Source organism: Apium graveolens, chromosome 6 (genome assembly GCF_009905375.1).
Source record: "Apium graveolens cultivar Ventura chromosome 6, ASM990537v1, whole genome shotgun sequence".
Taxonomy (NCBI): Eukaryota; Viridiplantae; Streptophyta; class Magnoliopsida; order Apiales; family Apiaceae; genus Apium; species Apium graveolens.
Window position 1 is genome coordinate 53,231,966 of NC_133652.1, and position 23,243 is coordinate 53,255,208.

Consider the following 23,243-nt stretch of genomic DNA (forward strand, 5'->3'; position numbering starts at 1 on the left):
TTATGTCATCTTTCAGCTTGCTTCCCGCTGCACCACAAACTCTTTATATTTACTCTATCATCAAATTCACTAAATTACCAAAACAATACTCCATAATTATGATCCAAGTAAAATCAGATTTACAGAGGAGGGGGACCTCTGTTAGATTGTCAAGGAGTTGAACACTCCTGTGCCATTTGTTCAGACCCAGTTGCAGTAACCGTAAATCCATTACTCTGATTTCATTGCTTAGATATTTAGACCAGGTGATCTCTCTCTCTCCGGTTTATACAAGTTAAAATATAGTCCAACATTCATTTTATCCAGTCAATTTTAACTTGGTAATAGAGCTCGATCTCCAAATACCTTTCGAGTTCACAAAAAAAATGTACACTAACAAAATCTTCAGTTCTCGTAAAATTTTACATGCAACATGGGACTCAGATTGTAGGTTTAGGCCTTCATCCCAGGTTCAAACTTTTATATCAGGCTAACATGTTTGACTGATATTACATAAGGTTACATATAAATACTGACTCGAGGATGGCTGATGCCGATGTCTAACATAAACATGCATAATTAACAGCTAAGGCTGTGATATATCAGGGTGCTAGGTTTTTTAAACAAATGACCAGTTTACGAACATAAAAGCTAAGCAGTGACTGGAGTTATCGTCACTCAGAACTTTCCAGGCAATGGCTTGATCATAGGAAATAGGTCTGCCCATGCTCGAAACACATATCCCGGCCGGAAGATAAGCAAATCCCTGCAAAAATATTTCAAGTAACTTTAGATTTGGTGAACAGGATTACAAAAACTCTTTTAGAAAAATCTGATCACTGTTTCCTACTTACCTCTACAGATTATTTAAGTAGTTAAAAAGGAAAATTATATTAACAATGAGGGCGGCAAATCATAAAGTATTTAATATTCTTACCTGTTGCATGATCTTTGAAAATTCAGAAAGCAGAATCTTCCTACCAGCTTCATCCAGAACCTTGTCAAGCATTATATCCTGAAGGGCCACAAGGGTAGTCTCAAGCATGTCAAGTCCTGCCTGGTTTGCGAAAGTGAAGACTGGTGATATCTGCATTTTGTCATTGAATCTATTAGATTCTATGTCTTTAAAACAGCAAGTCCCTACCTAGTCGAGTAGAACCCGGACATAGAAGAATTAAACAAGGCAAGAGAAAAATAATGTCCATTTACATTTGTTTTCACTGAACAACACAGAATTGCATCAGAATGACTCCAAAGTTGTTTCAGGACTGCATCCCCCACTTGGGAGTCTAACTGGAAAAGATCAGCCCCAATGTGAGCCCTGTAAGAAAAACAATACAAGATAATCAAGGAGAAGGCCAAACAAATCATGATCGGTAAAAAGATATGAGTATGAAAAAGGCATGTGTATTCAAATAATTATCAGTCAATGGCAAAAAAGTGCATTACACGCAAGCACCCTCCAAAAGAAAATATGATTAAGACAGTAGTTTGTAGATTTAACTATGCTATAAGTCTACACCTATGGACAGATCTTTATAACTTCTACATTTGAAATAATTATGACTCAGGTGAAGCAGCCAATATATGAATGTATTTATTTCTAATATGGTTATTTACCTGTAGCTCCTGCAAATCCAGAGTGACAGGGTGAGAGCCTCAGGGGAACCAGGTAGTTGTTTTGGTCCCAAATGTGAGTTCATCCGGGAGGGTGATATAGCCATGGCAACCCTCTGGACTGAGCCAACAACACTACGCACATATTGACGAGCCATAACAGCTACATTATCCCTGAAGTGGTTCTCAAAAGTGAACTGGAACGCAATAGTCAGCACAGAGCGGAGATTGTAATTGTTTAAATCAGCTTCACCAGGAGGGCATGCACCTCCAGGTCCCCCTTCAAGTGTAGAAGCCAAATCTAGTGTTCTATTTGCACTAGGCTTGTCCTGCAAATGGAAAAAACATGCAAAAAAAGAGAGTAAAAATCAAGTTAATCTATTTCCTCCTACAGGGCACTTTAAGAGCCTATTAACAAGTTGACATGCATGATTAAAAACTATGGTGCTAAGTCAGAGATTTCACTAAACTGATTTAGGATCCAATGGTATCACGCGGAAGCCAGATGGAAGCAAGGGTGCATCATCAGCACAGGATTCGTCAATAGGTGCAAAGACAAGCTGTGCACAGGCACCCGCAGCATTCTCGTCAAGCCCACTGCATAGCTGTGGTAGATAATTTAAATAATTATTCACGCAAAAATGAAAAGAATTAGCTGAGACACAAAACTATGAACTATTATCATATATCAAGATTTAAAATGTGATCCAACCTGCAGTAAATACATATCTCGTGACAAAGCCATATCCTCTGGGGAGAAAGCATGGCCCTCTAGCCGAACAACCTCCAAAAACTAATAGAAAAACAAGGAGAGTTATGCTAATATAATTACAAACAGGATGACTGGTACATTAACATAAGACAGACTTGAGAAAGATGTGCTGTGCTGTTACCTCTTCATGTTCTACTGTATGAGCAAGAGGCAAAATGACCTGGGTACCAGAGAAACCACCAGGCCTGGCACATGGAACAGCATAGGGACTTGCTTTCAGAGATGCAGCAGAGTAAGCGTCAATTCCATAGTCAGCCCACTCCGAGCGGTGCTCTCTTAGGAAACGAACAAGCAAAGCCGGGGGAACATCCTGCATATAACCACAAGAACATTTATCAATGTTACTGAAAGTTCCCTTCCTAATATCTGACATCAAACCATGAATAAAGAATATATTATTAGGTCAAGAGTTATATAGGAACATACCTGAAGAAGCATTGATGCCTTTGCACAGAGCACTCCTCCAAAGGTCGGCAACATTGACAATGAGTTACTATACTGGGAACCAATAAACTTTCCTGGATTCGAGTTGATGGCAATAGTAACATCCTCCACACCATCACTATCTAATATTGACCAACCATCGTCAACAAACCCATTCACAGCATCATTAAAACCCCTAGAATGCAAAATATATATAGTTTCAGTTGAAGGGAAATATAATGACTACAGCATTACTGAGTGCAATTAAGAACTGAAATCATCACTTTTAATTTCTAAAAGTAGAGAGTCCTAATTTTCAGTAAGTAGAGTCAGCTGATTCATGCCTCTAGCACAATGACCATTCTCAGCTTTTACTAGATCTACGAGTAACTTTTTACCTGCACAATCTTTGACTGAACGTTCTTAAAACAGCAGGCTGCCGCCCACCGGTATACTGAATTTCACCACTTGTTTCTTGTGCAATCTGCCGTATATGTCGCAAGGACTGCAAAGAAAAGTAAGAAGAACAAACTTAGAACACAAGTAAGAAGAACAAACTTAGAACAAAACAAGTCTCCACATAATGGCGTAAAACCAGGATAGATGTGATAATTTTACCGCCATGGTCATTTTCTGGGCAAGTATTCTGGAAGATTCATACAGAGGCCTCAAAACTTCGGGCACACTCCAAGGCTAAAATTATATACAGAAAGTCACTGAATCAGAAACTCGGCCACAAGACAAGTAAAACTGAATTAAAAATGCATTTATTAATTACATTCAGATCGACGTGATCAACGATGTTAATGATAGAGCCGCCACCATCACAAGGTCTTATCAGATAACCACTAGGTAACATATCAGCTCTTACAAAACATGTAGTAGGAGGCCCAGCTGGACCACCGGTTGAAGAAGTCAAAGACCTCTCGCATATCTGCACAAGTATATATTTTAGTTATGTATGACTAAATTAAAGATTATCTTCCTAACTTAGCAACTTTAAACTAGCAACTTACCACAAGACTGCCATCTTCCAAAGTTGTAGTATATCTTAATGTCCAAAAGTCTCTTGCAGATGCCAATGTTGTAGGCGCGTACGTCTATTAGAAAAAATTTCCAATATATAATCCCTCAAATGTATAAACTTTATATAATGAATCCCGAAATACAAGTTGCTCAGACCAGACACTATATCAGCTTGGAAAGAAGCAAACCTGCATGTATATGAGCTCTATTGTTCCTCCATTCCCAGTAGGAATAACACTTAAGACATCAAGGCAACGGCAATCGCGGAACCAAGATGTACGATCTTTAAGGATTTCAGCGACCTAAAATGAAACAGGTATTCCCAAATAAAATATTATAACTCAATAATATAAGTTTACTAAAGCCAAATCAATCATTGGAAAAAACAAATCAGAAGCTCCACCATTTGAAGGGATCTACCTTCGTGGGTTCAAGACTCACAAGGCCACAGGCTCGTGCTGCTACCCCACTACAATTGCGGGAAACAGCAACGATGCCAATAGAATCCGGACCAGGCTGCAAAAGAGGGTTTTATTAGATACAATTTAAATTTTCTCTGAGAGAGTAAAATTTAAACTTCATACATAAATAAGTGATCCCTTGAATCTGTGTGTGTATATACTACGTTGCCAAGTATAAAACCTTATGAGCACATACCTTCATCCCAATCATCTGCACCCAGTCGACAGCAGTTCCAGTAGCCTTTGAGAGGAACTCTGCCAGGGTCTCCTCAGCAATTGCAAGAAGACTGCGGGAATGTAAGCAACTAATCAGCAATCACACTAAGAAGTAATGTTTAAACATGTGAAATTAAGTGAGGAATATGAATTGTAGTTACCCAGCTGGGCTGTTGGCATCCCTTTGGGGATGCTGCGGAGTTGGGTTTTGTTGTTGTTGCTGACCACTTACGACCACAGACTCGCAGCTAGTGTCAGTGGTCGTTGTTGATGTCTGTAAAAGTTCATGTGTTAGATTTTATAAAAGGAAAACATATGACATTCAATTACAACAGGGGCTAATGTTATGAATCTTCTGTAAGTTTACACTATTATTAGACTATCACTGAGAGTAAAGTCACCCATTTGCGAGGAATCAGTAACCAAGTATAATGTCGATCATCTAAAGAAACTAATGGATGTGACATAATCTTAAAAGAAATATTCGGACACGCAACCCAGATAGAATGCACAAAGGAATACAAGTACATGATACATTGATCATTGCAAGAATTTAGTCAACACGTGAATGAAAGAAAGTTGGAAAAGGAAATAACTTACAGTGTGCAGTTGGGTGCGCATATATCCATTCTCATAAACCAAATGAGACACCTGTTTCTGCAAGCGGTCATTTTCTTCCATGAGCAGCTTGTTCATTGCACCAAGCTTCCTGTTTACAGTCTGGAGACGAGAAGCTTCCTTCCTTTGTTTCTCACGACATCTGAGAAAGATATTCTCAGTTAATGTATAAAATATACCTCTAGCTAAATTTCACACCTCTTCTACCTAGATATCTCTAATCATACTTAGTTAATTTAGAACTACTGCCCTACACAAGCTAATACCTAGAAAGCATAAGATGAATAAGGCTATGTGGAATTCATACAATTGCAAAGTAAAAACCTCCATTGTGCACAATTGAAATAGAGAAAAGTTAGAGGCACCAATAATTGTACTCATTTTACAGGGTCACCCTGGCCCAAAAACACAGTAATTCTGAGCCAAGGTTCAAGACAAATAACCAGTGTCGCGGTCGCCTCATCCATGCATCTCTGTGACTCGTGGTGTTTTGTACTGAAAGATTCTATTATTCTTTTGTGAAAGGTAAATTAGCAGTATTAAGTACTTTCCAGGGCAAGGTCGCTCCAAGGCCTTATACAAATTAGTCTTTCTCAATCATATAAGGAATCTTGACCCAAAATAAGTGCTAAGAAAAAAATATGCTGGGAAAAAGAAACAACTACAAGCTATTTCCAAAAACAAGCAGTATACACAAGATCAACAATGATAACACTGCAACATCACCTTTATTATCTTAAACACTTGAAAATAGACTACACCTACATAATTCAAAACATGAACTTGAAACTGACAAAGTCTTTAACAAAAACAAATCTTGTAGACACATAGAAAATCCAAAACTACTACATCCTTTAAAGCTATGAAATTTTTGCAAAAAGTTCACCTTCAAACAACAGCTCAAGATCCAGACTTATAATCCTTAAAAAAATGCCATTTAACAAAACATGAAGTAAAACAAAACCATGAAGAATAATAGCTAGAAATCAAGAATGTTTATACCAATGAAGCCTACATAAAAATGACATTTTTTTAACGAAGAAATAAAAATCAGAGTATGTTCAAAATGGGCATGAGTGAAATGAATACCTGCGGTTCTGAAACCAGACTTTGATCTGTTTAGGCTCAATATTAGAGAGAATAGGACATTCCCTTATAAGCTGCTGTCTTCTCAAAGAACTAGGCTTTGGACATTCAGTATACACTCTCTCCAAAGCCTCAACTTGCTCAGGTGTATATCTCACATACTTACTTGAATCCATTTGTTGATCTCTATGCATAGCAAGAGCCATTGATAGAACTAATTAAACAGATGGTAAAGAGATAGTACTACAAAGCTTAAAGTTTTTTTTTGTATGACTTGTTAGATGAAGAAGACAATAGTAGGCATCTCTTGTCCAAGAGAGCCTACACTCTCATTCATTACAAATACAAGAAGTTCTGGTTGAGGTTTGGAGAATTTAAAAGGAGGGTTTTTGAAAGAGAGTAGTTTGAAAAGGGAGAGTTGTGCAGAGGTCCCCTGGTCTTAATGCAAGGGTCTCAAATATCAAGAATTTTACTGAAAGTGAAGTGTGTGTGTGTGTTTATATAAAACTAAAAAGAAAACACAAACCAAGAGAGAGATAAGGAGATAGAGAGAGACTTTGAGACAGTAAAGGAGTGAACTTTTTGTTGCTTTATCTCTGTTTCTCTCCTCTCTCTCTCTTAAACATGATTGAGTTTTGTTGCAGCTGTGCATGTAGATGCATATGATATGTATGTATAGATGACATAACAGTTACTTATAAAACTGTGGATGGATGGGAGATTAATGTATGTACTATTGGGGTATGACATACATAAACAGTTGTATGTGGGGGGATGAAGCCTAAAAGCATGCATGGTAGGCGTGAAGAGAGAGAAACCCTTTTAACAAATCTAAACAAACTGTCTGCTGCTACATTTTTTTTGCTGCTGCTACATTTCGAAGTAAGAACATGATCCAATAGAGTTCCCTGTTTAAAATTTTGTAGCATGTGCATATTCAAAATTTTAAATTTTATTCTTATACGCCTAAATAATTATTTTCTAATATTATTATATAAAATGAAATATATTATTTATTGTTATTATATAATAAATTTATATTATATTGAGTAATACTAGCGGTCTCCATTTAAATATCAACAAAAATTTCCAAATGAGGAGGTATAAATGATATGGAAGTCGTATTGATTATTTAAATTAATACTTTCAACGTGAATTCATGAAAATTCATCTTTTTTAATTCCATCATAACTGATTATGAAATGACGTGGCATTTTTCATAAATTTTTAGTTACTCTAGCATTTTTCATAAATTTTTGTTGTTTCAAACTTCATAATCAACTCTCTAACTTCGACCATGCTTTACAAAATACGGTTGTCGGTAAATTTCAAATCTTAAGTAATTTGTTAATTTTTTCGAGTATTTATTTTTGAATTACGAATACCTGCTACTTATTTTCAAGTAGGCTGATTTTCGTTTCTGAATACGCTACCTAATCAACCGATTTTTAAAATACTACTTTGGACACATTTGACGATCATCTGTTGCTAATATTTATATTTTTACATTAATTAATCATAGAAAAATTTTAAAAATCCAAAAAGAATTATTAAAAAAATTTAACTGTAGATATGTTATTTGTATACTCGATATATTTTTTTAATAAAAATATGTGTCCGATCTGTATACATATGCAACAACCAAATTAAAACTAATCATTTATTGTGTCACTATCATTAGAAATAAATTTTGAAAAAATTTTTGTAACATGTGTACTCGAAAGTGCCATTTGTTAATAAAGATTATAAAAAAAATTGAATGTTGACGAATTACTTGTGTACTCATTAAATTTTCTAATAATAATATACAAATAAATCTACAAAATATGGGTTCACAAAATTTAAACTTGTTATTTATTGTGGCTCGTGTCATGTCATCTAAAATAAATTTTGATAAAAAATTAGTAACAACGTAAAATTGAAAATACTCTTTATTTTTTATGATATTTGAATTTCGTGATTTTTAACCCCGTGTCGCGTTGATAATATGTATTACTGACAAATTAGTCACAATTGCGTTGATTGCATATGTAAAACTAATCATTTATGGTGTCACTTGTTATTCCCAAACAATTTAACATGAATTACAGAAGGGGGTGAAGGGGGGTTGAATGTAATTCTGACTTCTTTTTGAATTTTAAGAACAATTCTATTATGAATATATAATTGTGTTTGATTTAGCAATGGTGCGGAATGAAAGTTGTAAAGAAATCAAATCATAAAATAATTAAATACAAGTACTTAAAAATTTTCTGGTGGATTGAACTTATCCACCAGAAATATATATTTAGTAGAGAACTTTGTGTTACAATGTTATACACAGCTGCATACAAGTTGAACTACAAAAACAGAGAATATGTATTAATTGACATGTGTTACAAAATGTATTACTTGACATGTGATTGTCAAGTCACTATCAACTGCTTTTTTGAATTTGATCATCCGTTGAAATTTCAGTTGATCATCCTTTGGAACTTTGGATGATCATCCGTTGAAATTTTATTGGATCATCCGTTGAAACTATGGTTGATCATCCGTTGAAACTTAGTAAAACAACTGTTAAGATTGTATTCATGGCAGTTAACTCTATTTCATTTATACAACATTATAAGGCATCCAATATTTACAATTAACCAACATATCTTGTATATCAATCTAGTAGTCAACATGACTTAAACATTCTACAACATATAGTTCACTAATGTTGTGCTCCCGAGTTAAAATCAGGAGAGAAAAGAAAAGAACGGAAAAGAAACTTTTACAATTTTCCTTCATAGTTGTGCTCGCGAGTTTTTTCAGGAGAGAAGAAAAAGATTGAGAGAAAAAAATTTCAAAATTTTCCACCCAAAAGTTTATTCTCAAAAATGGGATGATTTGGAGAGAAACTCTCACATACTTTTCAAAATATTTCCCTCCAAATCAATATTTTCAAAATTTTCTCTCCCTTTACCAGAAATAACTTGGGAACACCTTAAAGAAATTTTTTTGCTTCTCTTCTTTTCCTTTCTCTTCTCTTTCGTTCTCTTCTTTCATAAAAAACTTGGGAGCACAACGTAAGGCATGCAGAAATGTGCTACTAAACTTATTATTACATAAGCTACTCTTTCAACGGATGTTGAATTGATCATCCGTTGAAAACTACAAAATCACTTAAATAAATTCTACTAAATTTTTTGTTGAAGTTATTATCAAGTACACAACATATTCCTAACAACTATAATTAGGAATAAATTTTGATTTTTTTTAATAATACCTCGACTCGGAAAGTACCATTTGTTAATTAAAACTACATATAAAAAATTGAATGTTGACGAATTATTTGTGTACTCGTTAAGTTTTCTAATAATAATATAAAAATAAATTTACAAAATATGGGTTCACAAAATTTAAACTTGTCATTTATTGCGGCTCGTGTCATGTTATCGAAAATAAATTTTGATAAAAAATTAGTAACTTCATAAAATTGAAAATACTCTTTATTTTTTATGATATTCGAGTATCGTGATTTTTAACCCCGTGCCACATTGATAATATATATTACCGACAAACTAGTCTCAATTGCGCCGATTACAAAGACATTCATTCATATCTAACATAAGGTCACAAATTGGTTTATTATGTTAACAATGAATTAAAAGTAAGGAGCAATATTTTTTCAATGGTGTGCATAACAAAAGCGACCAATGAATAGGTATTTAAAATTACCTGAATTGGTTCACTTCTATGAAAAAATATGATCTAATGGGTTAACATAGGACATGTTTGGATGACCGTCATTTTATCTTATATTTAATGAGATGAATGCGCCTTTTGAATAAAAAAACTGTAATTTATCAAGTCATTTTAGTTTATAAGTTGAATGTTGGCTCATGCTAATATTTCACATTTCATTTCTTGAATTTTTTTATTTCAGCGTCCCCTTCTTCATTTTATTAAATTATTTCATTACTCTTGTTAATAAAATTTATCATTTTTATTATAATTTGTACAATCAAAAATGTTTTTTTATTTTATTGGAAAAAAAGTTATTCAAAAAATGACTTTAATAAATTTCAAGTTGTTTAATAACTATTTTGGCTCTATATTAAATTTCTAGAATTCAGTATTTACGATTTTATAAACCATAAATTACGTAAATATTGTAAATTTACTTTATTTTTTTTTGTTTTTATCAATTTGTAATTCAATATTTTTGTTTTGAATTTATAGTCATGTATTAAATAATTGTTAGATTAAAATTTCAAATTTTAATAAAAAAAATTAACTTACCAAACACATTAGTCAGATCTAGATAATTATATTGTTAGATATATTTGATAATGTCATGGCTAATATGTTTTATGTTTAGCTTTCAGAATCTTACTTGAACAGGATAAATCAGTACTTAACTGTTGATCAGTACTTATACTGGAAGTCAGGACTTAAGGATATCAGTACATATGTTATCAGGAGATAATCGTCAAAAGATAGATATCAGAACTTAAGTGCTGAAGGACAATCAGATAAGGACAGTAGCTGATTAAAGGAAAGAAGATCAAGATAAACATAAGAAGAGATATGCATGAAGAAGGAATTCTGTAAAGAATGGAATACTTGGAAGAAAAGATATCTGATTGATATATTTTAGGAAGCAAAATTATATTCCATATCAATTAGTGATTATCTTGTAACTGTGTAGTATATAAACACAGATATAGGGTTTACACTATAAGTGTTATCATTATTAGAGAAGATTATTCATTGTAACCCTAGCAGCTCTCGTGATATTTGTTCATCACTGAGAGGTAACAGTTCCATACTGTAATAGAGTTTATTGTTTCAATAAAGTTTGTTTTCTGTTACTTAAGTTCTTAAAGTTCGATTTGAGTGTATTATACACTGTATTCACCCCCTCTACAGTGTGTGTGTGACCTAACAATTGGTATCAGAGCCTATCTGTTAACATACATACAGTTAAAGATCCAAACACAATCATGTCGGACACAGAAACTCCAACTAAGCCTACCAAAACTGAGGAACCACCAAAGACACAAATTCAGAGTCGGTATGAGACCATCAGAGTTCCCATACTGAGACCATCTGAATATCCCATATGGAAGGTAAGGATGACCATGTTCCTGGAAGCAACAGATCCAGAATACCTTGATAGAATCAAGGAAGGCCCTCACAAACCAACCAAACTCGCTGTTGCAGTTGCAGGTGAAGCAGCAAAGACCGTACCAAAGGAGAAGAGTGATTATACTGCTGAAGACATAGCATCAATTGCTAAGGATGCTAAGGTACGACACTTACTGCATAGTGCCATTGATAATGTAATGTCAAACAGGGTAATCAACTGCAAGACTGCTAAAGAGATATGGGATGCTCTGGAAATACGGTGTCAGGGAACTGACACAATTAAGAAGAACAGGAAGACAATACTCACTCAAGAGTATGAACACTTTGACTCAAAGACTAATGAGTCATTGAATGATTTATATGATAGATTTGTCAAACTTTTGAATGATTTGTCATTGGTTGATAAAGAGTATGATCTTGAAGATTCAAACCTTAAGTTCCTGTTAGCTCTTCCTGAATGCTGGGATTTGAAGGCAACGACAATAAGAGACAACTACAATCTTGATGAAACAACTCTTGACGAAATCTATGGAATGCTCAAGACTCATGAGCTGAAGATGGAACAAAAAAGCAAGAGGAAAGGAGGAAAGTCAAGAACAGTTGCTCTTAAGGCTGAAGAAGAATTCCCCAAAGCAGCTTCCTCAAAGAAAGACAAGGGAAAAGCTCTTTTCATAAAGTCTGATACCGAGTCATCAAGTTCTGAGAGTGATGATGACTCAGATTCTGAAAGCTTGCCTGAGACTGATGCTGATGAGGAGATGATGAAGCTGTGTGCTCTTATGGTGAAAGGAATCACAAAGATTGCATACAGGAAGGGAAAGAAGGGAAAGAAGTTTTCCAGGAAAGGCATAAGTTCTGATAAGAAGAATTTCAGAAGATCTGAAGGCAGAGGAGAAAAGTCTGACAGAGGAGATTACACCAATGTTAAATGCTATAACTGTGGTGAGAAAGGCCACATATCTCCTGACTGCAAGAAGGTAAAGGGTGACAAAGGCAAGGCTCTTGTCACAAAGCAGAAAAGCTGGACAGACACCTCAGACTCTGAAAGTGAGGAAAACTATGCATTGATGGCAAATGCTGATAAAGAAAGTGCTGAGAGCAGTTCTGAAGCTGCTGAAACAAAGGTACCTCAGACTACTTATGCTTTTCATACTGATGATATTAATGAGTTGAAAAGATATCTTAAAACCATGTTTGTTAGCTATAGAGATCAAACTTTAACATGTGAAAGATTAACTTCTGAAAATCTTGCATTTAAGAAAAGAAATGATTTCTTAGAAAAAGAGTTAGTCATGTTCCATCAAACTCAGAAGGATAGAGATGATGCTTTTTATGTTAGGAATGAAGTGCTAAAATTAAATGAATCTCTAAAAACTGAGTTAGAAAAGGAAAGAGAGATTATCAGGACTTGGACTAACTCTGGCAAAACAACTCAAAATTTTCTAAGTAGGGGAAACTGGAAAGAGGGCTTAGGTTATGGAGAAGATAAGAAAGATAAAGGAACTGAACAAATTAAGTCTGTTGATAAACAAAAGCCAAAGTTAAAACCTATTAAGTTTGTAACTGTAAAGTCTGAAAATGAAAAATCAGAAGTTACAAAGAAATTAACTTCTGATAAACTAAAACAGGAAAAGACAGCTGAAGTGAACATAGGCTTAATGACAAAGAAGCAGCTTAAGCATAAGCTGAAAGATGTCAAGAATGCAAACAAGGTAAAATCACCTAGGAAAAATAGGAATGGAAAGGAAGGTGTGAATAAAAGCAATGATTATAAACCTGTTCCTGATGCTCCTAGGAAAACATGTCATAACTGTGGAAGTTCTAACCATCTGGCTTCTTTTTGCAGGAAGAATAAGAATATTAACTCCTTACCTTCAAAATCAGGAGTTAAGAGTCGGTCTGTTAGATACAAACCACAAAATCCTTATTTTCATTGTGGTAGTTTATGGCATTCCATTTATACTTGTAAGGAATATCATAGTTTGTATTATGATTATTATCAAATAAAACCTTCTTTGAAGAAAGTTTCCATTGTTCCTTCTAGTATAAATTCTGATTCAAAGTCTGATAGTGTAAGTTCTGATAAGAAAAATGTTAACATAAACTCTGATGCTAAATCCGCTGCAAATGTTAACAAAATTAATAAGGCCAAAGGATCCAAGCAAGTCTGGGTCCTTAAAATTAATAATTAGTGGTCTTTGTGATTGCAGGGCAACAGGAAAAATATTCTAGTTCTGGACAGTGGATGTTCAGGACATATGACTGGAAATAAGGCCCTGCTATCAGACTTTGTGGAGAAAGCTGGCCCAAGTGTTTCTTATGGAGATGGCAACATTGGAAAAACATTGGGATATGGCAATATCAATCTTGGAAATGTCATAATTAAACAAGTAGCTCTAGTCTCAGGACTTAAACACAACCTACTGAGTATAAGTCAAATCTGTGACAGAGGTTATCATGTTGATTTCTTTGAAGAACACTGTGAAATTGTGAGTAAATCTAAAGGCAAAGTTGTTCTGAAAGGATACAGGCGTGGTAACATTTATGAAGCTAAGCTTTGAACAAGTACTGATGGTTCTGCAATCTGTCTAATGAGTAGAGCATCAATTGAAGAAAGCTGGAATTGGCATAAGAAACTCTCTCATTTAAATTTCAACAATATAAATGAACTGGTCAAGAAAGATCTTGTGAGAGGATTGCCAAACACAATATTTGCTCCTGATGGTCTTTGTGATTCATGTCAGAAAGCCAAACAAAGAAAATCTTCATTCAAGAGCAAGACTGAATCATCAATTCTTGAGCCTTATCATCTAATACATGTTGATCTATTTGGTCCAGTAAATGTCATGTCTATTGCAAAGAAGAAGTATGTGTTGGTCATAGTGGATGAGTTCACCAGATACACATGGGTGTATTTCTTGCATACAAAAAGTGAAACTGTATCAACCTTGATTGATCATATCAAACATCTGGATAAAATGGTCAAAGATTCTGTGAAAGTTTTAAGGAGTGATAATGGCACTGAGTTCAAGAATTTGATAATGGAAGAGTTCTGCAAAAGCCAAGGAATAAAGCAGGAATTTTCTGCTCCTGGAACTCCACAGAAAAATGGAGTTGTTGAAAGGAAGAATAGAACTCTCATTGAAGCTGCACGTACAATGCTTGAAGAAGCAAAGCTTCCAACCTATTTCTGGGCTGAAGCAGTGCAGACTGCTTGTTTTACTCAAAATGCAACACTCATTAACAAGCATGGAAAAACACCATATGAGATGGTGAAGAAAAAGAAGCCAAATCTGAAATATTTTCATGTATTTGGATGCAAGTGTTTTGTTCTCAAGACTCATCCTGAACAGCTATCAAAGTTTGATCTAAAAGCTGATGAAGAAATCTTTGTTGGATATCCACTTTCCACAAAAGCCTTCAGAGTCTATAATTTGAGAACAAAAGTGGTCATGGAATCTATCAATGTCTCTTTTGATGACAAAAAGATTACTGGTCTTGAAGATTTCATTGACCATGATCAGCTGAGATTTGAAAATGAAGACTCAAATTCTGATACAGAAAATACTGATAGTTTAAGTCCTGATACTGTAAACTCTGATGGATTAAACTCTGATGTTATTGAAACTGTGGAGACTACGTCAAAGGAAGATGCACCTATGCAGGGGGAGCATACTCAAGATCCTACCACATCTCAAGAAACATCAGAACATACATCTGGCTCTTCAAGTTCTGATAAGCCAAGTTTTGATAGTGCTGAAAATCTAAATACTGAAGAATCCAACTCAGAGAGCATAGTTTCAGGGGGAGCATCAGAAAATGAAAATGAAAATAGCATGGATCTTGGGGGAGCATCCAGTTCTAGAGAAAACCTTCCATCTGCAAGGAAGTGGACAAAATCACATACACCTGATTTGATAATTGGAAATCCTGATGCAGGTGTCAGAACTAGAACAGGTACTTCAAATGAATGTCTTTACAATTCTTTTCTCTCTCAGACTGAGCCAAAGAAAGTGGAAGAAGCTCTTCAAGATGCTGATTGGGTGCAAGTAATGCAGGAATAGTTGAATGAATTTGAAAGAAACAAAGTCTGGACCCTAGTGCCAAGACCAAAGAATAGATCTGTTGTTGGTACAAAGTGGGTATTCAGAAACAAAACTGACAGTGATGACATAATTACAAGGAATAAGGCAAGGCTGATTGCAAAAGGATATTCTCAACATGAGGGAATTGATTATGATGAAACATTTGCACCAGTTGCTAGGTTAGAAGCCATAAGGATATTCTTGGCTTATGCTGCTCACAAAAAGTTTACTATCTTTCAAATGGATGTGAAAAGTGCTTTTCTCAATGGAGAATTAGAGGAGGAGGTATATGTTGAACTACCTCCAGGTTTTGTAGATACCAAACATCCAGATTATGTCTACAGGCTTGACAAAGCACTTTATGGACTTAAGCAAGCTCCTAGAGCATGGTATGAGACTTTAGCTCAGTTTCTTCTGGAAAGTGGATTCAACCGAGGGACAATAGACAAAACACTGTTCTACCTCAACCATGGAAAGGACTTACTTCTGGTCCAGATTTATGTTGATGATATCATTTTTGGATCTACAAATGATAAACTTTGCAAAAAGTTTGCCAAACTAATGCAGTCAAGATATCAGATGAGTATGATGGGGGAACTTAGCTATTTTCTGGGCCTTCAAGTCAAGCAGAATGAGGAAGGCACTTTTATTTGTCAAACCAAGTACACCAGAAACTTGCTGAAGAAATTTGGAATGCAAGATTGTTCAAGTGCATCCACTCCAATGGCCACTGCGACAAAACTGGATAAGAATATCGGTAAATCAGTAGATATTACTGACTACAGAGGTATGATTGGCTCTCTACTCTATCTAACTGCTAGTAGACCTGATATCATGTATGCTACCTGTCTTTGTGCAAGATTTCAAGCAGATCCAAGAGAACCTCACTTAACAGCTGTAAAAAGAATCTTTAAGTATCTTAAAGGAACAGCTGCTCTGGGATTATGGTATCCTAGAGAATCAGATTTTAAACTAATAGGTTACTCAGATGCAGATTTTCCAGGTTGCAAAATTGACAGGAAAAGCACAAGTGGAAGCTGCCAATTTCTTGGAGGCAGATTGGTTTCTTGGTACAGCAAGAAACAAAAGTCAATTTCCACATCAACTGCAGAAGCAGAGTATATTGCTGCAGGAAGCTGTTGTGCACAGATTCTTTGGATGAAGAATCAGTTACTGGATTATGGGTTAACATATTTCAAAATCCCTATTTACTGTGATAATCAAAGTGCTATTGCTATGACAGGTAATGCAGTTCAACACTCAATGACAAAACACATCAGCATCAGGTACCACTTCATCAGGGAATATGTGGATGAAGGTACAGTGGAATTGCATTTTGTTCCCACAGATCAACAACTAGCAGATATCTTCACAAAACCACTGTGTGAAGCTACTTTTACAAGATTGGTAAATGAACTTGGAATGGTTTCAGGTTCTTTCTCTAAATCTGCTTAGTCTTGTTCTGTGTTATCAGACTTTATGCTCAGTATTTACAGAATTAATCTCATTGTGTATTCTGTGCTTAATTGATAAATGTCTTTAAGTACTGACTGTTGTCTGATATATGTTTCTAAACTCTGATAAGTGATATGTCTGTTCAAGTACCTATTCAATCCTATGAGGATAACTGTGCTAGATACTGACCTAGTAGTCTTCAATAAACAAATGATTCCATGTAAGAAGTAATTATTTCAGTGGAAACCCTATGACACTAGCAAATTCTGATAATTGAGCTTAGTTAAGTTTACCTTGTATATCTTATTACTAAGTCACAAATTAGAATAATGCTACTTGTTAGATATATTTGATAATGTCATGGCTAATATGTTTTATGTTTAGATTTCAGATCTTATTTGAACAGAACAAATCAGTACTTAACTGATCAGTACTTATACTGGAAGTCAGAACTTAAGGTACTGGAAGTCAGAACTTAAGGGATATCAGTACTTATGTTATCAGGAGATAGATATCAGAACTTAAGTGCTGAAGGACGATCAGATAAGGACAGTAGCTGATTAAAGTTAAGAAGATCAAGATAAACATAAGAAGAGATATGCATGAAGAAGGAATTCCATGAAGAATGGAATACTTGGAATAGAAGATATCTGATTGATATATTTTAGGAAGCATAATTATATTCCATATCAATTAGCGAATATCTTGTAACTGTGTAGTATATAAACACAGAAATAGAGTTTACACTAGAGGTGTTATCATTATCGAGAATATTATTTATTATAACTCTAGAAGCTCTCGTGATATTTTGTTCATCACTGAGAGATAACAGTTCCAGATTGTAACAGAGTTTATTGTTTAAATAAAGTTTGTTTTCTGTTACATAAGTTCTTGAAGTTTGATTTGATTGTAATAAACACTGTATTCACCCCCTCTACAGTGAAAGTGTGACCTAACAAGTGGTATCAGAGCTATCTGTTAACACACATACAGTTAAAGATCCAAACACAATCATGTCTGACACAGAAACTCCAACTAAGCCTACCAAAACTGAGGAATCATCAAAGATATCAACTCAGAGTCGATATGAGACTATCAGAGTTCCCATATTGAGACCATCTGAATATCTCATATGGAAGGTAAGGATGACCATGTTTCTGGAAGCAACAGATCCAGAATACCTTGATAGAATCAGGGAAGGGCCTCACAAACCTACCAAGCTCGCTGTTGTAGTTGCAGGTGAAGCAGCAATGACCGTACCAAAGGAAAAGACTGATTACACTGCTGAAGATATAGCATCTATTGCTAAGGATGCCAAGGTACGTCACTTATTGCATAGTGCCATTGATAATGTAATGTCAAACAGGGTAATCAACTGCAAGACTGCTAAGGAGATATGGGATGCACTGGAGACAAGGTGTCAAGGAACTGAAACAGTTAAGAAGAACAGGAAAACAATACTCACTCAAGAGTATGAACACTTTGACTCTAAGACTAATGAGTCATTGACTGATGTATATGATAGATTTGTCAAACTCTTGAATGACTTGTCATTAGTAAATAAGGAGTATGATCTTGAAGATACAAACCTCAAATTCCTGTTAGCTCTTCCTGAATGTTGGGATTTGAAGGCAACAACAATAAGAGACAACTACAATCTTGATGAAACAACTCTTGATGAAATCTATGGAATGCTCAAGACCCATGAACTTGAGATGGAACAAAGAAGCAAGAGAAAAGGAGGAAAGTCAAGGACAGTTGCTCTCAAGGTTGAAGAGGAATCCCTCAAACCATCTTCCTCAAAGAAAGATAAGGATTCTGAAAGCTTGCCTGAAACTGATGCTGATGAGGAGATGATGAAGCTGTGTGCTCTTATGGTGAAAGGAATCACAAAGATTGCATACAGGAAGTTCAGGAAGGGAAAGATGTTTTCCAGGAAAGGCATAAGTTCTGATAAGAAGAATTTCAGAAGATCTGAAGGAAAAGGAGGAAAGTCTGACAGAGGAGATTACGCTAATGTTAAATGTTATAATTGTGGTGAGAAAGGCCACATATCTCCTGATTGCAAGAAGACCAAGAATGACAAAGGCAAAGCTCTTGTCACAAAGCAGAAAAGCTGGACAGACACCTCAGACTCTGAAAGTGAGGAGAACTATGCATTGATGGCAAATGTTGATAAATCAAGTTCTGAGAGCAGTTCTGAAGCTGCTGAAACAAAGGTACCTCAGACTACTTATGCTTTTCATACTGATGATATTGATGAGTTGAGAAGATATCTTAAAACCATGTTTGTTAGTTATAGAGATCAAACTTTAACATGTGAAAGATTAACTTCTGAAAATCTTGCTTTTAAGAAAAGAAATGATTTCTTAGAAAAAGAGTTAGTCATGTTTCATCAAACTCAGCAGGATAGAGATAATGCTTTTTATATTAGGGATGAAGTGCTAAAAATGAATGAATCTCTAAAAACTGAGTTAGAAAAGGAGAGAGAGATTATCAGAACTTGGACTAACTCTGGCAAAACAACTCAAAATTTGCTAAGCAGTGGAAACTGGAAAGAGGGTTTAGGCTATGGAGAAAATGAAAAAGGAACTGTAGAAATTAAGCCTGTTGATAAGCAAAAGCCGAAGTTAAAACCTGTTAAGTTTGTAACTGAAAAATCCGAAAATGAGAAATCAGAAGTTAAAAAGGAATTAGCTTCTGACAAACTAAAACAGGAAAAGACAGCTGAAGTTAACATAGGCTTAATGACGAAGAAGCAGCTTAAGCATAAGCTGAAAGATGTTAAGGATGCAAACAAGGTAAAATCACCTAGGAAAAACAGGAATGGAAAGGAAGGTGTGAATAAAAGCAATAACTATAAATCTGTTCCTGATGCTCCTAGGAAAGCATGTCATAACTGTGGAAGTTCTAACCATCTGGCTTCTTTTTGCAGGAAGAATAAGAATATTAACTCCTTATCTACAAAGTCAGGAGTTAAGAGTCAGTCTGTTAGATACAAACCACAAAATCCTTGTTTTCATTGTGGTAGTTTATGGCATTCCATTTATACTTGTAAGGAATATCATAGTTTGTACTATGATTATTATCAAATAAAACCTTCTTTAAAGAAAGTTTCTGTTGTTCCTTCTAGTATAAGGTCTGATAAGAAAACTGTTAACATAAAATCTGATGTTAAATCCGCTGCAAATGTTAACAAACCTAAAAAGGACAAAGGATCCAAGCAAGTCTGGGTCCTTAAAACTAATAATTAGTGGTCTTTTTGATTGCAGGGCAACAGGAAAAATATTCTAGTTCTGGACAGTGGATGTTCAGGACATATGACTGGAAATAAGGCCCTGCTATCAGACTTTGTGGAGAAAGCTGGCCCAAGTGTTTCTTATGGAGATGGCAACATTGGAAAAACCTTGGGATATGGCAATATCAATCTTGGGAATGTCATTATTAAAGATGTAGCTCTGGTCTCAGGACTTAAACACAACTTACTGAGTATAAGTCAAATCTGTGACAGAGGTTATCATGTTGATTTCTTTGCAGAACATTGTGAAATAATTAGTAAATCTAAAGGAAAAATTGTTCTGAAGGGATTCAGGCGTGGTAACATTTATGAAGCTAAGCTTTCAACAAGTTCTGATGGTTCTGCAATCTGTTTAGTGAGTAGAGCCTCAACTGAAGAAAGCTGGAATTGGCACAAGAAACTCTCTCATTTAAACTTCAACAAGATAAATGAACTGATCAAGAAAGATCTTGTGAGAGGACTGCCAAAATCAGTGTTTGTTCCTGATGGTCTTTGTGACTCATGTCAGAAGGCTAAACAAAGAAAATCTTCGTTCAAGAGCAAGACTGAATCATCAATTCTTGAGCCTTACTATCTACTTCATGTTGATCTATTTGGTCCAGTGAATGTCATGTCTATTGCAAAGAAGAAATATGCGTTGGTCATAGTAGATGAGTTCACCAGATACACATGGGTGTATTTCTTGCACACAAAAAGTGAAACTGCATCTATCCTGATTGATCATGTCAAACATCTGGATAAATTGATCAAAGATTCTGTGAAAATTTTGAGGAGTGATAATGGCACTGAATTCAAGAATTTGATAATGGAAGAGTTCTGCAAAAATCAAGGAATAAAGCAGGAATTTTCTGCTCCTGGAACTCCACAGCAAAATGGAGTTGTTGAAAGGAAGAATAGAACTCTAATTGAAGCTGCACGAACAATGCTTGAAGAAGCAAAGCTTCCAACCTATTTCTGGGCTGAAGCTGTGCAGACTGCTTGTTTTACTCAAAATGCAACACTCATTAACAAGCATGGAAAAACACCATATGATATGGTGAAGAACAAGAAGCCAAATCTCAAATACTTTCATGTATTTGGATGTAAGTGTTTTGTTCTCAAGACTCATCCTGAACAGCTATCCAAGTTTGATCTAAAAGCTGATGAGGGAATCTTTGTAGGATATCCACTTTCTACAAAAGCCTTCAGAGTCTATAATTTGAGAACAAAAGTGGTCATGGAATCTATCAATGTCTCTTTTGATGACAAGAAGATCACTGGACTTGAAGATTGCATTGATCATGATAAGCTGAGATTTGAAAATGAAGATTCATATTCTGATACCTCAAGTCCTGACAGTCTAAGTCCTGATACTGTAAATTCTGATGAATTAAACTCTGATGTTATTGAAACTGTGGTGACTACGTCAAGGGAAGATGCACCACTGCAGGGGGAGCATACTCAAGATTTTATCACATCTCAAGAAGCATCAGAACATACATCTGGCTCGTCAAATTCTGATTCGTCAAGTTCTGATAAGCCAAGTACTGACAGTGCTGAAAATCTAAATACTGAAGGATCCAACTCAGAGAGCATAGTTTCAGGGGGAGCATCAGAAAATGAAATCGAAGACAGCATGAATTATGGGGGAGCATCCAGTTCTAGAGAAAATCTTCCATCTGCAAGGAAGTGGACAAAATCACATACACCTGATTTAATAATTGGAAATCCTGAGGCAGGTGTCAGAACTAGAACAGGTACTTCGAATGAATGTCTTTACAATTCTTTTCTCTCTCAGTCTGAGCCAAAGAAAGTGGAAGAAGCTCTTCAAGATGCTGATTGGGTGCAAGCAATGCAGGAAGAGTTGAATGAATTTGAAAGAAACAAAGTCTGGACCTTAGTGCCAAGACCCAAGAATAGATCGGTTGTTGGTACAAAGTGGGTATTCAGAAACAAAACTGACAGTGATGGCATAATTGTAAGGAACAAGGCAAGGCTGGTTGCAAAAGGATATTCTCAACAGGAGGGAATTGACTATGATGAAACATTTGCTCCAGTTGCTAGGTTAGAAGCCATAAGGATATTCATGGCTTATGCTGCTCACAAAAAGTTTACTGTCTTTCAAATGGATGTGAAAAGTGCTTTTCTCAATGGAGAATTGGAAGAGGAAGTATATGTTGAACAACCTCCAGGCTTTGTAGATTCCAAACATCCAGATTATGTCTACAGGCTTGATAAAGCACTTTATGGACTTAAGCAAGCTCCTAGAGCATGGTATGAGACTTTAGCTCAGTTTCTTCTGGAAAGTGGATTCAACAGAGGAACTATTGACAAAACATTGTTCTATCTCAACCATGGCAAGGACTTACTTTTGATCCAGATTTATGTTGATGATATCATTTTTGGGTCTCCAAATGACAAACTTTGCAAAAAGTTTGCCAATCTAATGCAGTCAAGATATCAGATGAGTATGATGGGAGAACTTAGTTATTTTCTGGGCCTTCAAGTCAAGCAGAGTGAAGAAGGAACTTTTATTTGTCAATCTAAGTACACCAGAAACTTGCTGAAAAAATTTGGAATGCAAGACTGTTCAAGTGCATCCACTCCCATGGCCACTGCAACAAAACTGGATAAGGATACTGGTAATTCAGTAGATATTACTGATTACAGAGGTATGATTGGCTCACTTCTCTATCTAACTGCTAGTAGACCAGATATCATGTTTGCTACCTGTCTTTGTGCAAGATTTCAAGCAGATCCAAGAGAACCTCACTTAACAGCTGTAAAAAGAATCTTTAAGTATCTTAAAGGAACAGCTGATCTAGGATTATGGTATCCTAGAGAATCAGATTTTAAATTAATAGGTTACTCAGATGCAGATTTTGCAGGTTGCAAAATTGACAGGAAAAGCACTAGTGGAAGCTGCCAATTTCTTGGAGGCAGATTGGTTTCTTGGTATAGCAAGAAACAAAAGTCAATTTCCACATCAACTGCAGAAGCAGAGTATATTGCTGCAGAAAGCTGCTGTGCACAGATTCTCTGGATGAAGAATCAGTTACTGGATTATGGGTTAACATATTTCAAAATCCCTATTTACTGTGATAATCAAA

The 23,243-nt window shown here is 35.4% G+C and overlaps 1 protein-coding gene across 1 annotated transcript; it reads right to left on the reverse strand.

The window, feature by feature from the left end:
• Positions 1 to 368: 368 nt before the first annotated feature.
• On the reverse strand, positions 369 to 6,774 carry LOC141666790 (homeobox-leucine zipper protein ATHB-14-like). Its single transcript, XM_074472979.1, has 18 exons — positions 6,202 to 6,774; positions 5,095 to 5,254; positions 4,656 to 4,768; positions 4,475 to 4,565; positions 4,238 to 4,333; positions 4,006 to 4,119; positions 3,808 to 3,891; positions 3,570 to 3,725; positions 3,410 to 3,484; positions 3,190 to 3,296; positions 2,795 to 2,987; positions 2,490 to 2,678; positions 2,309 to 2,389; positions 2,067 to 2,201; positions 1,600 to 1,925; positions 1,189 to 1,300; positions 917 to 1,066; positions 369 to 745 (listed from the first exon to the last, which is right to left on the reverse strand). The coding sequence occupies exons 1-18, from the start codon at positions 6,402 to 6,404 to the stop codon at positions 599 to 601; spliced, it is 2,532 nt and encodes an 843-aa protein (XP_074329080.1). The 5' UTR covers positions 6,405 to 6,774; the 3' UTR covers positions 369 to 598.
• Between the last annotated feature and the right edge of the window lie 16,469 nt (positions 6,775 to 23,243).

Excerpts from the sequence above, each read along its gene's own strand:
- LOC141666790 (XM_074472979.1), bottom strand. The coding sequence starts at position 6,404 with ATGGCTCTTGCTATGCATAGAGATCAACAAATGGATTCAAGTAAGTAT. Across the intron at positions 3,726-3,807 it reads TGGAAGATGGCAGTCTTGTG|ATATGCGAGAGGTCTTTGAC; the intron begins GTAAGTTGCTAG and ends ATACTTGTGCAG. Across the intron at positions 2,679-2,794 it reads AGGCATCAATGCTTCTTCAG|GATGTTCCCCCGGCTTTGCT; the intron begins GTATGTTCCTAT and ends GGTTATATGCAG.